Source organism: Diceros bicornis, unplaced genomic scaffold (genome assembly GCF_020826845.1).
Source record: "Diceros bicornis minor isolate mBicDic1 unplaced genomic scaffold, mDicBic1.mat.cur scaffold_67_ctg1, whole genome shotgun sequence".
In the NCBI taxonomy this organism is placed as follows: domain Eukaryota; kingdom Metazoa; phylum Chordata; class Mammalia; order Perissodactyla; family Rhinocerotidae; genus Diceros; species Diceros bicornis.
The window spans coordinates 2204224-2221938 of NW_026691553.1; the positions used below are offsets into that span (position 1 = coordinate 2204224).

Sequence of the window (17715 nt, forward strand, 5' to 3'; positions counted from 1 at the left end):
CATAACACACCTCCTCTGTCACACTGATCAATTCATTGACCCTCCTGATGATAATTCACTTTTGCTGAGGAAGACCCACTTAGTTAGCTGGTGGTCTCAGCAAATCACTCAACTTCCCTTATGATTGTTATTGGAGTTTTGCCATGTGTCCTTCTATCTAAACTGCTCACGCCAGTGCTCAGATCTGCTCCAGCCCTTCTGCAGACACCAAGGTTAGGGTCACTCAGCATACTGAAACGACGATAAGGCTTATTTACCTGGACATTCAGGGAACTGGACGAGATTCCCGGGTGAGGAAACTGAGAGTCGTTTCCTGACTGCCTCCTCGTTGCTCTGATTGTGAGCGAGGAAGGGTCCCTGCCTGCCGTGCACAGCCGCCAACACTCTGGCACCGGTGTGATGGAAACGAAGCAGCTTTATTTCGAGATCAACTGGCAAGGAGAAAGACTGGGCTCAAATCTGCCTCCCCCATCTAGGGTTTGGGATAAAATTTAAAGGATTAAGGAGGGCAGGCTGGACGCAGAAGCACTGGCAGGACAAATTTTGATTGGAAGGCCTTTGAACAAGACCATTTATGGCAAGGTATGGAAAGGCGCCTTAACACTGGATCTTCTTGGACCATGCACCCGTCGATCTTGAAAAGGTTCCAACTTTGAAGTTCTGGCCACGTCCTGGTCCTTTGGGGGTTTTTTGTGGGGTGGGGGGGGACTTTGGGTCTGAGTGTTACTGTAGGTCAAAATCCTCCCCTCCGGGCACGCCTCAGCTACATGACTTGCAGTTTTGGCTCGCTGCCCCTGCCAGACAACTTTGACATTCTGTTATTGATATGATAGGGCCAGTTTGAACCAGTCCTGTGGTTACAAAATGTGTTGTAACCCTATGACACTGACTCCTGGGAATAACCATCCGTTAAAAAGGGAACAAGAAATTTCTCCCTCATGTGCGTCATGACTTTCTGGGACAGGTCCTTCTCAGCAACATGGGACTAAACAAATCTATGCTGGATAAGCAATGCTTTCAGAAAAAACTCTCCATCAAAAGGGTTAAATGTGAAATATGAAACAAAACGGGGTCACTTGTGTCTAAGGACTTTAAACGGAGCCCAGATGCCATTAAGGAACGAGTGTTATGCACGTCCTCATCAGAACATAACACTTCTGACCTGAGTGAAGACAGAAATACTCCAAAAACTCTGCAGGAAACTTGCAGCACCTCACAGTGGTGGACTATTGCCTCCCTGAAGCTAATCATAATCTGTCGGATGAAGATTAGCCAAGATCAGCTTTCTGCTGCCAACCCAAATTAACATTCCTGGTAATGCAAACCTCTCTTTTGCCTTTAAAAGCCCCTTCCTCCCTATTTGCGTTGCTATCTCCATCTGTGTACCCTGAATTGCAATCCTTTGATCCCAAATTCAATAGCTCTCATTTGGAGTCTGTATTTTTAAGTTAACAGGACCGACTAAAACCCTGACCTGACATAAATTTCCTTGAAGTAAAATGCACACCTGAGAATTCTAACATCTCACACTGAATCCAAGGATGAAGGAGTTAAAATTTCCCTGGATTAGGGTGAAACCATGCCTGCACCCACAAGGCTGACGTGGGAAACAGCGGAAAGCAAAGTTTCTGAGCTTGTTTTGCAAAAGAGCAGGAAGACCGCTGATGAGGGCAGCTCGCTGACACCCCATCCCCACCCCCCAGCCACCAGAAGGAGCCCTGAGAAGTTAAAACGACCGATTGTCAACTTCAGACCTCACAGACTAAAAATCCACCGCATGCAACACACAGAACCACACCCGAAATTTGCACATGCAACCCATGAAAAGATATGAGACGCTCGCGTCTGCACAGAGGCTTAAAACTTCAGCCCCGGAGGCCACATGTTCCCCCTCCTCTACCTAAAGCCCCAAATAAAATCCTTTTCTTGCAGCTTTTCTGGGAGTGTGGGATTACAGCGTGAGCATTCTGCTTGCTCAGCGCTTTCAGGGCAATTCCTACGTTCCCCCACTGCGCGGGGGTGGGGGACCCACTTGAGCTTGGGTAACAGCACCCGTGGTCGTCCAGGGACGAGTCCTGCGCGCAGGGGGGCCGCGGGGTCCCCCTTCCCACGGGGACGAAGGCCCCCAGACCGCAGGTTTGACCTCAAGTCCCAGAGGAGGGGCGGGGTGTCCGTGTCAGAGGTCACAGGTCAAAACCGAGCCCGACCCAGGCTCGCAGGCGGTGACATCAGTGTTACGTGTCTTTGCTCTTAACAAAGGGTCACACATCCGCGGTGACTGCGCCCCTGGGCCGACCACGGGGGTCACCGCGCCCCCTGTGCCGTCCTGTGCCGTCTGCTGCCGAGGGGCGCTCCAGGGAAACTGAGTCAGGACTTCCCGTTCCAGGAGGAGGACGAGGAGGGGCCGCGGAGCTGCAGGCAGATGCAGCGTCTCCCCGGCGGGAGCGGGTTCAGCTCGGGGCGACGACTCGGGCGCGCGGTGCGAGTCCGGTGAGGAGACCGGGCAGGGAACGGCGGAGGCCGGGGACCCTCGTTTACGCCCCCCTCAGCCACGTGACCGCCGCCGCCGCCTCTCACTCCAGGACGGGAACACTGTCCAATCAGGGGCGAGGAGGGCGGGAGCGGAGAACAGTAGGGAGAGCAGGGACTCAATCAGGGGACAGAGGAGGGTCTTGGGCATGTGTCCAATCAGAGCCCGATTGTGGGCCGGACCAGGTCCAATCAAAGAGCGCGGGAGGATGACCGACTGAAGTACCGTCCAATCGAAACGTAGCATCCTGGAGCACCGTCCAATCAGAGCGGGGGGCGGGCGCGCTCGCACCCGCGTGGAGGTCGCCCCCCTCGCGCCGCCTCCCCACGCGCACCTGCCCCGCGCGGCCCCCGGTGTCGTGTCCCCGTTGCTCTCACCTGCCGGGGCCGCGGGGAGGACGCCCGGAGAGTCCGCAGCGGGCGGAGATGGTGAGTGCGCGGGCCGGGCCGGGACCGGGAGGGGCTGGTGCGAACCGGCTGGAAGCGGCCGAGGGCCCGGGTCTCCCCGCGCCCCGGCCACGCCCCCCCGAGTCCCCGCCCTCGGCGGCGGGGAGGGTCCCGGCTCCCGTCCCGGCCCCGCGTGGGGTCCCGGGTCCCCGGTTCTTGGCCGGGCGGGGTCGAGGGGGAGGGACGCCCCCCCCGGGCGGTCAGGGCGGGGGCGGTGGGGGCCGCGCGGGGGCCCCGCCCTGGACCTGACGGGGGAGGCCGTGCGGCCTGGGGAGGAGACTCTGCTCCGGAGACCGGGGGCCGGGCGGGTCTCAGGTCCTCCAGCGCCCACCCCCGGAAAAGGGCTTTTCCCCGGCGGGGCCGGAGGGGAGCGGGACATCGCGGTGCTGGTTCCCGCGGGGCGGGGAGTCGGGGGCTGAGGGAGGACAGAGGCTGAGAGAAGTCGGCTGAGAAACGGGCGGTTGTGAACACGCGGTCAGGCCTGTGGGAAATGAACAATCCGAGCTCAGAGAGAGAGACTTGCCCACAGGAGAAGTCCTGCAGGGGCGGGGGCTCTGCAGTGGGGGAGGGGGCTCTGGCCGTCAGATCTGCAGGCGTCTCCAGAGTCGGGCGGAGTGTCTCTGTGCAGAGAGGAGCAGACACGACCAGGAGAAGCAGGCGTGATGTTGGGCTGGCAGGTCCCTGAGCCCAGCCTGTCCTGGGAGGGGCTGTGTGCTGACCAGGCTGAGGGCGGCCGCAGCTCAGGGGTCTGGGGGGAGAGAGGCTGAGCCAGTGGGGCCAACACGCATTCGTTCTGCTTGTTATTTGTCCTGCTTGTCAGTGGACGAGCAGTTCAGCTAATCATTGACAAGACACAGAATGGAGATTTGAGGGGTCTGTGTCTGGCCTTGTCCTGGATAAACAAGGGGGGCTTGCATGTGAGTCTTAGTGGTGGGGGTGGGGGGCTTCCTTTCACCTTCCCTGGATGTTTCCAGGAGCCCAGGGCTCAGGGAGGATTCCGCATTGTCACCTGAGACCTGTGATCTGCCCCCTCTGTGTCCCTCCCTGCACGAATAGCTTTCTCTTAGTCCAGCCTCAGGTTCAGCAGGTGTGAAGTCACTGGATTCTTTTTACCTCGTCTCTTCCCCTTAGTGGGGGTGTCAGTGTCTCAGGTCTCTGCCCTGTTCTGCTGACTCGTGTTATTCCGGGGCATTCCAGAGGTGCCGCTGGGGAGAGTGTCTCAGTACAGAGAACGTCCTCTCTCCCAGGAGAATTGCGGGGAAAGTGCACACGGTCCCACTCCTTCAGGCAGGTGGGGGGCGTCATGGGTTAAGGAGGTTCATAAAAGTCATAGTGACTCTGCCATGCAGGCTGCAGAGTTTGTGACACTGTGTGATCCTGTCCTGTTAATAGGTGGTCGTCAAAGATTAGTGCAAATTCTGTGAAGTGTGACCTGTGAAACTGAGACTTGTTCAGTGCTGATTCCTTGATTTACAGTTTGTTATCATGAAGATAATAGTGAACTGGCATCTCTTTTCTGAAAGAGATAAGTATTTTGTAGTTATTTAAACCATAAAAGTGCCCTAGAATTCCCCTCCCCTGCTTTATGCTTGACATAGTGGGAAGGAGGGATTCTGTGGGTTCTCATCCACACACTGGGATGGGGTCTGTGTCTCATTTAAATGATCCAGGGGTCTTGGAGCAGGTGCATCTCCTGGGCTGGGGACAAGCTGCCCCTAATGCTGAGCCTGCGTGGGAGGTGAAGGAAGGGGCAGTGGGGTCTTGCTGGGTGTCACCCCTGCAGGTGACTCCACCCCCAGAACCACGGCAGAAGGAGCTGTTGGTGCTGAGAGCAGCCACAGAGCAGGGGCAGGGAGACCCCCCTGCAGAGGTGCTGGGGGCGGTGTGGGGCTGCCCTGGGGCTGTGTCCTGAGGGTGGGTTTTGCATCCTCCATAGAGTGGGTGGAGTGAAGTGTGGTGTGTGCCAACTGAGTGAGTCTGTGAAGGTCAGACTTGGGGAGGCTCCTTGGGTTCATCTGCTGCTGGAAGGGTTTATGGAGTGAGAGTTTATCCGGGTCAGAACGTGATCTCTGAGCGTCTCCTCCCTGGGGAGAATTGAGGCCTGGAGGGGGGCGTTTCCACACTGAGGAGGGGGAGCAGGGTGTGTGCAGCTGCGGAGTTCAGTCCTGGGGTCTCAGGGTCCCCTCAGTCCTTCCCTGGGAGGGGCCACCCTGGCTCCCTCTCAGCAGGGGGGCCGGGCCCCCAGCTCAGGGTCAGGTTCCACCCTGTGCGTTCGGGTGGCCGTGTGGGCTGTGGAGCGGGTGCTGGTCTGAGCGGGCTCACGCTGGGCTCATCTTCCCGTCTCCTGACGGACCTGCTGCCGGGTGGCCCCAGGGCGCTCGAGCACTCAGACTGCTGTCCCACTGTGTGAAGGTGTAAGGTTTGTGTGTTCTTGGTTGGTTGGTGGCGTCTCCCAGCTGCTGCCCTGGGGTGACCCGCTGCTGGTTCTCTGTGTTGCTCTCTGCCGCTTTAGGTCTGTCCTTCATCCCCCAGCGGTGCTCTGTGTGATCCTCCTCTGTGGAATGTGCAGTGAGTGAAGGTTACCAGGATACAGCGTCGATGTCACACAGAAGGTTCTCTGTGGTTCCTCAGCCCCAGTCTGTGTTACACGGGCTGGTGTCTGAGGCTCGGGTCACCCGGGTGCCTCCTCCCTTCCAGTCCTTGTGGGGCCTGGGTTGACTCACATTTATTTTTCCCTTTTGTCGGCAGTGCTGCTGTAGTCATTCTTATGTTTGTCTCCAGGTGCAAATGGGTCATAAATTTTTACACGTTGGAGAAAAATTCCAGAGTTGAAGATTACTGATAAGTTCCAGTTTCCTAGGACATGCAGATGGAGGAGTGTGGGAATCGAGTGTCTAACTTTCGCCCACGTGTGTTGATTCTATGTCGTTTCCAGCACTTGGAGTAACTGACTTGTGTCCTTCTCGACTGTGTGAAGCGGGGTCTCCTGGGGTTCCATGTTGGTTTGTACTGATTCCCATTGGGGTTGAGCATTTCTCATGTGGCAGTTTGAAACCAGTTGACATTGATGATTAAGTAGCTGGAAACTAGTGTGTTTTTTTTTGCAGTTATTAATTGTAGCTTCTAGTTATTCGCCTGTTCATTGTTAGTCATGCTGCTTAGGCAGTATGTTATTGGATTCCTGCTGGGTTCCTCACAGATAACATCTCCCTGACACTTGGGTCACCATGTTAATGGATGCTGGCTTTGTTTCTCAGGAACTGAGAGTCGACCTCTGTTTGGCTAAGGCTGGTCGAGACACCAAACCACAATTTGGGCCTTTGCACGTGTCTGATATGTGAACTCCTGATGTCAGGGAGCTAAAAATTCGACCCTCCAATCATGTTAAGGCCGCCATTTTGTGAACATGCGTCCTGTGAAGAGCCATGAAGCTTCACTCTGCTTGTGCAGATCATCATTACCTCACTTTTTTCACCTCCCATCACCTGTCCCCACACTTCAGACCACCTGCCCCCTACCCCATAAATATCAGTAATCCCCATTTTCGGGGAGGCCGATTTGAGACTTGTTCTCCCTTCTCCTCGCTTGGCTGCCTTGTGGATAAACCCTTTCTCTGCTGCAAACTCATCTTGGTGATTGGCTTTTCATGTAATGGGCAAAATGAACCTGGTTCATTAACAATTTCATTTTCCTTCAGATGGTTTTCAGCTATTGTCTCTCGTGTAATTTATTTGTGTTGACTGATTTATTGTGATTTCTTATATAGTCTGGACAGTCATCCTTTTTCATTTCTAGGTATTGCATGTATTTTCTCCCAGATTGTGGTTTATTATTTTTCTCTCTCTAATCTGCACTTGGATGGACTCTTCTTAATTTAATAGACTGGAATTTCTCAATCTCTTCCTTTGTAGCTTACTCTTTTTTTCTGCTATAGGAAAACTCTCCCAACTCTCAAGTCATAAACGTGTTTGCCAATAATGTCTCCTCAGTGTCCTGCTTTCGTCTCTCACAGTTAAATCTACAGTGAGTTGGTTATTGTACATGAGGTTGATAAGGAAAAGATCCCTTAGTCCCCTATAGATAACCAGTCATCACTGCCCCACGTGTTAAGTGTCACCATCTCTACCGCTGCCCGGCACTGCCTGCTCCGGGGCAGATCCACTTGCCAACATCAGGGTGGCTGGTTCAGGTGGTCTGGTTTTTCCATTGGTGTCTTTGTCCCTCTGGTAACACCATCCTGTCCTAATCACTGTAGTTTAAGAAGCTTTGATGTCTGTTATGAAAAATCTCACCACCTTGTTCTATAGGAAATATCAGATATTGTTAGAAATTTGTCTTCCATTTCAGTTTTTAGAAGTAGTTTTTCTTAAGTTCAAACAAAACAGAAACAAACCAAAAACCTGGTTGTAGAATTAATGGAATTTTCTTAAAACTCGTGACCTGTTTGGGAGAGCTGGCATCGTGGTCTCCTTTCTGAGGACATGCGCCATCTCTCCCTTTGCTTCCACTTTGGTGTCATTTACTAACGTTTATTTTATTTTATAATTTTATTTATTTATTTTTCCCCCAAAGGCCCAGCAGATAGTTGTATGTCATAGCTGCACATCCTTCTAGTTGCTGTATGTGGGATGTGGCCTCAGCATTGCTTGGAGAAGCGGCGCATCGGTGCATGCCCGGGATCCAAACCCGGGCTGCCAGCAGCGGAGCGCGCGCACTTAACCGCTAAGCCACGGGGCCAGCCCCTGTCATTTACTAATGTTTAAAATATTTTCATTAATTCATTTTGTAGCCTGTATTATACATATTTTAGGTCTTAAAGAAAATCAGTTGTAATAGCAATTAGTTTTAAAATTCTATGTTAACAAAGTCTGTTTTAAAAATTTACTGTTCAACTGTTTGTTTCCAGTGATTCAAAATACACTGAGATTTATTTTCATAAGTTTGAATTCTGGAAACTTAGTAAAAATCTGGTTCTATGATTATCTTCCTATAATTTGTAGGTGCGACATACCGGATCATTGCACTATGAATAAAGGGCAAGTTTGTCTTCTGTTACATTTTTTCCTGGGAAAATGACACCATTAGTTTTCTCTATTAATGATTTTCAAAATGTAGCATGTACTACGTTCACCATCGGAGAGTTTTCTGTGTCTATTATTACAAAGAGCTCAGGGTGAGAAATGCGTTTGCATGCTATTGGTTCACAATCTCAGGAGCTTCCCAGATGGAAACTGAAATTGGCTCCCTTCCTGGAGGACAGGGAGAGACCTAAGAAAGGCAGTTTTAATGAGCAAGGAAACTTAGGAGGTTTCTCTAACGCAGCCGAAAGATGAGTAATTTTCTGCTCCCAACCACCACATCTTAAAAGTTTATATAGAGACATTAACTGTGCTCATTCACATGCACTGTCCGGATGGTCTCAACACCACATCTCTCTCTCAAGGCTGTGTCCCTGGGGCAGCTTCTAGGAGCTGGGAAGGCAAGGGGAACACACATTCCAAGCACAGAGGACAGGTGGGGAGCCTCCAGTTGCCTGGGTTCCGCTCCAGGGTCAACCGTCGCGTCTTCTCGATGACCTCCGCCAACACATAACTTGAAAACACTCTCTGAAAAGAAACAAGACTTTAAATGTGGTTTTCTGTTAAATCATTTAGAAGACTTTAGTTATTAAACAACTAAAAACACAGAGGATTATAGGAATTTTTTTCTTTTTTTGTGCATATAAACTATTTTAATAAGAATTTCTTAAACTGATTGTCTCCAACAATAGAAAAATGACAAATTAAGGCATCTTTTACTCTCATCCTGGTGTATGAAGTAGAGAGACATGTTTCAAAAAGGAACCAGCACTCCTCAAATGCATTCGGCAGAATATTTTTTATATTCTTCTCTTCCACACGCCATTGAGAGCGCTTATGACCACGCACACCTTGTCCCCACCAAGAGACTGGTGTAAACAGATATCTATTTACTAAAGAGGAGCAGTTCACCTTTGAAAAACAAAAGAGAACTGCAGAGAGGATTTCATATAAACATCCAATACTGGTGTTTAATTTTCTATGAAGCAATTTCTTTTTGTTTTTTGTTTGTTTTTGCAAGATTGGCCCTGTGCCAATATCTGTTGCCAATCTTCCTCTTTTTCTTTTTCTTTTTTCTCCCCAATGCCCCAGTAGATATTTGTGTATCATAGTTGCAGAGTTGTTGCCCTTCTCGATGGGATGCTGCCTCAGCATGGCTTGATGAGCACTGAGTTGGTCTGCGCCGGGCGACCCCTGGGCTGCCAAAGTAGAGCGTGCAAACTTAACCGCTACGACACTGGGCCCACCCCTTTGAAGTAATCTCTGATTCAGGCATAAAGAAAAAGATGAGATGAAGACTTGATTTAAGATGAGAAGTCCATTAATAGGGATCACGTGGTGGAATAATTATTCAGTGTTTGCTCCATTGGAATGAAAGTTTGAAACAGACTTTATACACTTTTAAAATGTATCACATCCACTAGAATAAGATCTTATAAATTAACACAGACTGTTAACTATTCCTCATACTTGTCCATCTTCAAAGCTGAGTGGGCTTCATAAAGTGCACTAAGGGTGACACGATCCCCTTTTATGAAGGCACGTTTGTGAAAATAATTTAGTACAACCACATCTCTCCATGAACTGTCAGCTTTCAATGTTTTTTCCCTAAGAAACATACCAAGAACTGTGTTTTATTTTTTTTTTAATAATTTTATTTATTTATTTATTTTTTCCCCCAAAGCCCCAGTAGATAGTTGTACGTCATAGTTGCACATCCTTCTAGTTGCTTATGTGGGACGCGGCCTCAGCATGGCCGGAGAAGCGGTGTGTCGGTGCGCACCCGGGATCTAAACCCGGGCCGCCAGCAGCCGAGCGCACGCACTTAACTGCTAAGCCACCGGGCCGGCCAGAACTGTGTTTTATTAAAAAAAAACCCTCCATACCGGGAAAGAATCTCAAAGGATTTTGAACGCAATTTACTTTTTAAAGGACACTCTTTACTTGTCTCCAAGTCCAAGTGCAATTTATCACCTTTAGAGCCAGTTATGTTGAAGGCTTGTGAGATAATAGAAAATACGTATTGGTGTCTGCCCCCAGCTCCTGACAGGGCTCCTGGCACCCTTGGAAATTTCTGGATGATAGGAGTGTGTTTTGTTCTAATGAGGTGACTCTGGGTGGGCTGGAAAGATGAAGCCATGATGAGAAGCTTGGAATTTTTAGCCCTAGCCCCATTCTCTTAAGAGAGGAGAAGGGCTGCAAATGAAGTTAATGATCAGTCATGTCCACGTGATGAAGCTTCCATAAAAATCCTAGTACTATGGGGTCGCAAGAACTTCCAGGTTGGTGAACAGATGGAGGTGCAGGGAGCGTGGCAGCTGTTATATGCTAATTTTGTGTTCGTCATTTTGGGCAACTCCCATACTGTCTTCCAAAGTGGCTGCACCATTTACATTCCCATCAGCAATGTATGAGGGTTCCACCTTCCTCACATCCCACCAGCACTCATTCCATTTTTATAGTGGGTGTGAAGAGGGATCTGCTTATAGTTTTCATTTGCATTTCCCTGGTGGCTGATGTCTAGCATCTTTTCATGTACTTATTGGGCCACTTGTATTTCTTCTTTGGAGACATGTCTACTCACATTTCCTTTCCATTACTTAATTATATTATTTGTCTTTCTATTGTCTTTTATTTTTCATTGTCATATGAGTGTTAAAATACAGTAAGAATATGAGTCTCCTATCGGGTGTAGTTAGCAAGGCCCAGTTGCTACCCCAGGTGAGGGACCCTAACCTTCTCTGTAGCTGACATAGTTGGCATTTTTTTCTTTAGAATTTGGAAACATATATTTTGTTTAAAAAGTCTCTGATTTTTATTTCATAATTGTTTGCTTTTTCTTCCGTGTGTGTTGTCATCACATAGTGTTCTAAACTTATTACAGGTGTTTTTTTCTCTGTTAAAGTCATATTTGGCTCTATTGCTTTTAGATCCTTCAGCAACTCGTTTTGAAGGATCTAAAAGGCATAATTTTCCTTGAATTCTCAGCACTTGGTTCTTTATTTGAGAGGCCCTGCTGGCTTCACAGCTTCTTCAGGAACCAGGCTCTCCTCTTACCCAATAAGTGTGCTAGGCCCCGGGCCCTGGCCCCTGTCTGTACCCACAGTGTCTACCTCATCCTGGGAGGGGGTTGCACCTCTGCCTTTTTTGAAATGTAGGGAAGCATCCAAGCCCCTCAACGCTGTTGCCTCCAAGGAGAGATTGTTCAGCTCAAGCTGCTATGGAAATCGCAGTGTTCACATCTTGATGTACTGGTTCCAGTTCTTGGAGCTGACAAGGAGATAACTTTTGACTAATCCAACTATCAATTCCCATGTTCTCTGAAAGATTTCATTTTTCACTTTTTATCTTACAATCTGCTGTGTCTGAGGAAAAATGATTCTTATAATCACACATGTATTAGTCTATATCAGTTCTTGTCGCATTTGCTTCAACTTTCCCAGCACTTACCATCACTGAACATACTGCATTTGATTTGCTTTTTTATTGTCATTTCCCACGAGAGTGTGAGCTCAGGAGTCCTAGGAATTGAGTCCAGGTCCCTGACTCTCATCCTCCCACACACACTGCTGAAGTTGGGGCCTGGCTGAAATAGAGTATGTGGGCTGTTTCAGGACTCAGTGGTCTTTGAGGACGTGGCTGTGAACTTCACCCTGGAGGAGTGGGCTTTGCTGGATGCTGCTCAGAGGAAGCTCTACAGAGATGTGATGCTGGAGACCTGCAGGAACCTGGCCTCAGTGGGTGAGGACAGCTTCATGCCTTCACTCAGTCTTTTAGGGAACAAATATTTTTTACAATTGTTCTATGTTGTTATGGCCAAGGAATGGGAATATGTTGGGGAAAAGAGAGATACTGTCCAAGTCTTCATGGAACCTCCTAGAGTTGAACAGCTTTTCCATGAAAACAAACTTTCATGTATTAAATGGACTTTTATTACAAACAAAATTCTTCCTAATTTTATAAATGTGAGCCTCATCTCCAGTGTCACTTTGGGGCAGTAAGAGCAGCTTTTTGATTTCCACCCCTGGGACAGTTGCACTGTAGTTAACACATATTTGACATGGTAACTTTCCTGCAATTAAACCCACACTTATCCATCATCACTGGCTTGTATGGGCCCGTTCCAAGGAATGTTTGTTCTCCTCCATCGTCCCTCATGGTGAGCTTTCTCCATGAGCAGTCAGCAGCTGCACACACCATCCATTTCCCATGGCACCTGGTGCCATGGAGAATGGCTCCATGTAGGGCCTCTATGCCCTGCAAACACCAGGAGAGCAACTACCCTCGAGAGGAACATGATGAGGGAATGATGTTTGGACGTGTCCATTAAAGACATGACCCAGTCACTGTTGGAGAGGGTGATGTGTGTCATTTACCTGCTTCCCTGTTGACTTTTCATCCATTCTTGCTCCCTGGAGAAGACATTCTGTATCTCCTCTTATAAAGGGAGCATTTGGGGATGTGCCTTTTGCGCAGTTCCTTCCTACTTTGCTTTTCTGATAATATTTATCTCAACATTAGTATCCGTCTCTTTTGAAGTATTTTTTAGTGAACGGGCCACCATTTTGATTCATTTCCCTACTCTTGCCAAGATCCCAAATAGCTGAGGTCCTGAGTTTTTCTTTGCTCACATTGCCATTCTTCCTTATAAAATTTATTTACATTGTTGGCCAGGAAATGGGAATATGTTGGGGAAAAGAGAGATACTGTCCAAGTCTTACATTGTTGGATAAGTATATGAAAAGAAATCCACACATTGTCTATTTTTTTCTCTTTATCCCACCATTTCTTTCCCAAGAAATTAAATTATGCTACCAATTGTTGCAGATTGTTACACTCAAGGTAAAACCAGTGGATCAAGTCCTCGGCGGCATATTTTGATGAATAAAATATTCAGTAAAGAGAAAATACTAACATTCACAAGAAGTGGTTCCTGGTCTGTTTTTGGAGAAATCTGGGCATTTCATAGCATTGGAGATCAGCACCAAACCCAGGAGAGGCGTGTGAGGTGAGTGGCATTCCCACAGGAGGAAGAGGGTCTCTGCATTGTTAGACTGAAGTGAAATTAAGGTAGAAACCTAACTAAACAATTGTGTCCTTAGAGAATTTTCACAAGACAAGATTTTTCATAAGTGTGATGTATGTATCGAGCATCTGAAAGAGAATTCAGTTTGAAACAATGATCAGGAAACCACGTGAAATAAACACTGCAAGTTATGGCATATTTGACCCCTGAGCCTGAGCATTAAGGCTGTTTTACTTTGTAACAATGTAGAAAGTGAAGAAAACTCACCCACTCATTGAAAAGGGCAAATATGTAGTCAAAATTATCAACAACTGTCAATAAATGATTAAGATGTCAGTTATAATCACTAATCCCTCGTGGTGTGCTTCTTATTTTGGACAGAAGTCATTTGGTGGAGAGTCTCTGTGAAAGGAAGGAATGTGATCACTGTGGAGAAACCCTGGACCAGACTAAAAACCTTCCTGTGCATGAGTGTTATCAGACTGGAGTTAAACCTGATGAATGCACAAAGTGTGGAAAAGACTTCGTGGACTGTTCTTTCCTGAAAAATCAGCAAAGATCTCACACTAGACACAAACCTTGTCCATGTAAGGAATGTGGGCAGCCCTGCAGTTGTGTCTCGTGCCTGCACCTTCACGTGGAAACAGATAATGTAGAGAAACCCTATAAAATACGTCAGGGTACTGAGAGATCCTCTAAGAGAAACATGGTGAGTCTCCGTAGTAAAAAGTCTTTTGAGTGTAAGAAATGTGGAAAAGCATTCTCTTGTCCCTCATCCTTACAGGAACATGAGAGACGTCACCATGAACAGAAGATCCATGCGTGTAAATTATGTGGGAAAGCCTTCATATATTATTCCTACCTTACACGACATGTGAGAACACACTCTGGAGAGAAACCCTATGAATGTCAGGAGTGTGGGAAAGCCTTCAGTTACCCTGCATCCCTGCAAGGACACATGAGGACGCACACTGGAGACAAACCGTATGCGTGTAAGCAGTGTGGCAAAGCTTTCACTTATCCTGCATCCCTGCGAGGACACATGACAACACACACTAGAGAGAAGCCTTATGTATGTAAGGAATGTGGGAAAGCCTTTGGTTGTCGCAATAACTTGAGCAGACACATGAAATCGCACAATAGAGTGAAACCCTATGAATGTACAGAGTGTGGGAAAGGTTTCTGTTTTTACTCATCCCTTCAAATACATATGAGAACACACAGTGAAGAGAAACCCTATGAATGTAAGGAGTGTGGGAAAGCCTTCAGTTATTCTTTATCCCTCCAAGAACATGTGAGAACGCACACTGGGGAGAGACCCTTTGAATGTCAGCACTGTGGGAAAGCCTTCACTCGTCACTCCTCCCTTTGGGTACATGTGAGAACACACAGTGGGGAGAGACCCTTTGAATGTCAGCACTGTGGAAAAGCCTTCAGCTGTCAATCCTCCCTTCGAGGACATGTGAGGATACACAGTGGGGAGAGACCCTATGAATGTCAGCAGTGTGGGAAAGCCTTCAGATATTCTGCAAGCCTTCGAGTACATGTGAGAACACACACAGGAGAGACCCTATGAATGTCAGCAGTGGGAAAGCTCTCGAGCTGCCTCAACATTTCCAAAGGCATGTGAGAATGCACAGTGGTGTGAAACCCTATGAAAGTAAGAAATGTGGGAAAGCCTTCAATTGCTCCTCGTCACTTTGAATACATCTGAGAACTCACAGTGAAGAGAAACCGTATGAATGTAAGGAGCGTGACAGAGCCTTCAGGGATTCCGCATCCCTGCAAGTACCCTGGAGACAGAACAGTGGGGAGAGACCCTAAGAGTGCTAGCACTGTGGCAGTCTTCACTTGTCACTCCTCCAAGTCCATGAGAGAACGCACAGTGGGGAGAGACCCTATGAATGTCAGCACTGGGGGAAAGCCTTCAGTTGTCACTCCTCCCTTCAATGACATGTGAGAATGCACACTGGAGAGAAACCCTATGAATGTCATCAATGTTGGAAATCCTTCAGTTGTCACTCCTCCCTTCAAGTACCTGCAAGAAATCACAGTGGAGAGAGAACCTATGACTGTTAGCAATGTGGGAAAGCTTCCAGGCAGCCTCCAAATTTTCAATGTCATCTGAGAACCCACAGTGAGCAGAGACCACATTAATGTCAGTACTGTGAGAAAGCTTACTCCTGTGCTGCATTCCTGTGTGAACACACACTGGAGAGTAAAATCTACAACCAAGGACTGAGGGAAAGCTTCATTCTTCTTAACACCTTGTAAATGCAAGGAAGCACACTAGAGAGATAACTTATGATGGCAAGATTGTAGGAAAACCTCCAGGTTTAGCACCTCACTTATTTTCTTCATGAGAACTCAGGGCAGGACAAATCTTTTGTTATAAATGTGGTTTTGCCTTTGTGTCTCATCCTTAGTAGGGATCCCCATTGTATTGATTTCTAGCTCATGTTGCTGGTGTGAACACTGAAGAGAATAAATAGCCCTCTCTATCCCCATCACCTGTACTACGTAGATTTTGTTATATTGCACTTTAAATGTACGGTTGTATAATATTTCACTTATATCACATTTTTTGGATCCAGTAGTGATAAGGAGTCTTTGTTTTTTCATGTGCAATATGATATAATTTTAGGTGAACAGTTTTTTGATTCTTACTTTCCATTATGTTCCTAATATATGATCATGATCTGAGACTTATATTGTTGAAATTTCTTCTCGAGTCCACTGGTGGAGATACTAGAATTTTCTGACGCAATGTCTCCTCTGTATTCTTTGGCATTGAAAGATGTCAATTTTGCCTTTGTTTATTGCTAGTGGATACCACATCTGTATTTCTTACAGAAATTTGTAATCGTGGAAAGATCTTGGAAGAGGACAGTCCTATCTGATTATGTTCATAATTTGATCTGTAATTATTGTCCTTGATGTTGGCTGCAAGTGCACACAATGCATTGAGTTCAGAAGAGAAACCTGTGGCCTGAAGATGAGAGCTGGTGTCCAGATGCTTCTACTGAATTGTGCTGTCAGCTTGGGTGAGGGGGGGCACTGTGTATCCCATAGTCCTTCTGTTTGTGGTTCTCAGTTAAAGTTCACGAGAAGAGGAAGATGCATGAGGTTTGGAAAGGAGAAATGAAGAAGCCGTGACTCGCAGAGCTTCTGTCAGGGGACAGGGGTGCATGGAACCTGGTGGGCCTGCATTACGGCACACTTTTCTGACTTCTGGCTCTGCCCGTCTGGAATAGCCCCCATCCAGACCCCATGTTTGACATCAGTTCCCTCTCAAGCAGCAGATTCCACACACTCTCCCACAAGCTCCCCCATCGTGGACCCTCTTTGGTTTTCAGGTTCACACAGTTCCATGTATTTTCCTGCAGCTCTTTGGTGTCCCTCAGGCCACTTCCTCAGGCTGTCACACTCGGTGATCTTCTCATTCTGGGCCCCCTCCATCTCCAAGGCTTCTCCTAATCACATGAACTGTGTAGAGAGCATCTTGTTCTCTAGTAGTGGACCTGTTCCCTGCCCCTACCCTGACAGGTTTAACACTGAAGCCACGAATGGAGGAAACTTTCTTCCCTGGTTGTATTGTTGAGAGGCTGCACTGATCCTGTGTGTCTGGTTTCTGGATACTTCCGTGACTGAAATCAATTATGTGAACGTATTTGGCAGTTTGTGAGAGTTTTCTCTTCTGATTGCTCTCTGAATGATAAACCCTGTATATTTAATTACTTTCCGTTTTTATATGTGATTACCTAGTGTTTAGCTCTTTCATTTTCTTATTTCATTCAAAACAATGTACATTTTTTGTCAAAGTTGGTTCTCTGCATCGTTTCTTTGAAAGCTCATTATGTATGTTTTCAAATCCGTTCTATGCTTACAAGTGTTAGTATGTTTTATATTTTGTTAGCTGAGAGGATATGTTACACTGTTCCATTCGGGAGGATTAACTTATGTGTCAACTTTTCCGTATATATTTTGGGGTAATTGTACTAAATACGCCTTTTCATATTATTCTTTCTGCTGTGATTTTCTTAACTTACTTTGCTGCTACCAACTTTTTTTCATTAAAATGTCTTATTCACCCCTAATAGTGAAAACCTAAATATTGCTTGTGTCAGTGGTCTCCAGCCAGAGATCACCAGGAGTCCTGCTCCTGCAGATCAACAGTGTGGGAGGCAGAACTGGACGTATATCTTCCCTCGTTGTCTGTGGACAACCAGGACAAACAGCATTCCTGGTGAGGTGAGCCCTTAGTTGTGGTGGGAATGAGTTAGGAAATGGAGCTCCAGTTTAGAGACATAACTGCCTTGAGTAAACTCAACTAATTTCTGGAAATGCTGCTTCTAAATGCTTGTTCTCTGAATAGCTCTCAGTGGTTTTATGGGAAATTGATACTGGAATGGAAACAGCTTCTCCCTCTCTTCTTGGCAGTAATTGTGCTGAGTATCCACAGGACTTTCTCCCTATGACAGGTGGTAATAGATTGATGATGCTTCTGCCCAGGGATGTTCTCTGTGTTATTTCCACTGGATGACGCTCATGGTCCCGTTGCTCTGCCCCCGTTGACACAGGTCAGTTCCTCCCTCTGTGTCAGATGGCCTCCAGCAGTGCTTCTCTGGCCCTGGG

At 47.4% G+C, this 17715-nt stretch overlaps 1 protein-coding gene across 2 annotated transcripts in view; it reads left to right on the forward strand.

The window, feature by feature from the left end:
• The window catches only part of LOC131403355 (zinc finger protein 77-like), a 34410-nt gene extending 17310 nt beyond the window's left edge, over window positions 1-17100 (forward strand). Inside the window, exons 1-4 of one of the 2 annotated variants that reach the window (XM_058537625.1) lie at window positions 2770-2958; window positions 11669-11795; window positions 12882-13062; window positions 13462-17100. In XM_058537625.1, the coding sequence (XP_058393608.1) occupies window positions 2956-2958; window positions 11669-11795; window positions 12882-13062; window positions 13462-14656 (1506 nt within the window). In that variant the 5' untranslated portion in view covers window positions 2770-2955 and the 3' untranslated portion in view covers window positions 14657-17100. Of the gene's footprint in view, window positions 1-2769; window positions 2959-11668; window positions 11796-12881; window positions 13063-13461 lie in introns of those variants that run through there. The other variant, XM_058537624.1, reaches the window with a different exon arrangement.
• Window positions 17101-17715: the final 615 nt, after the last annotated feature.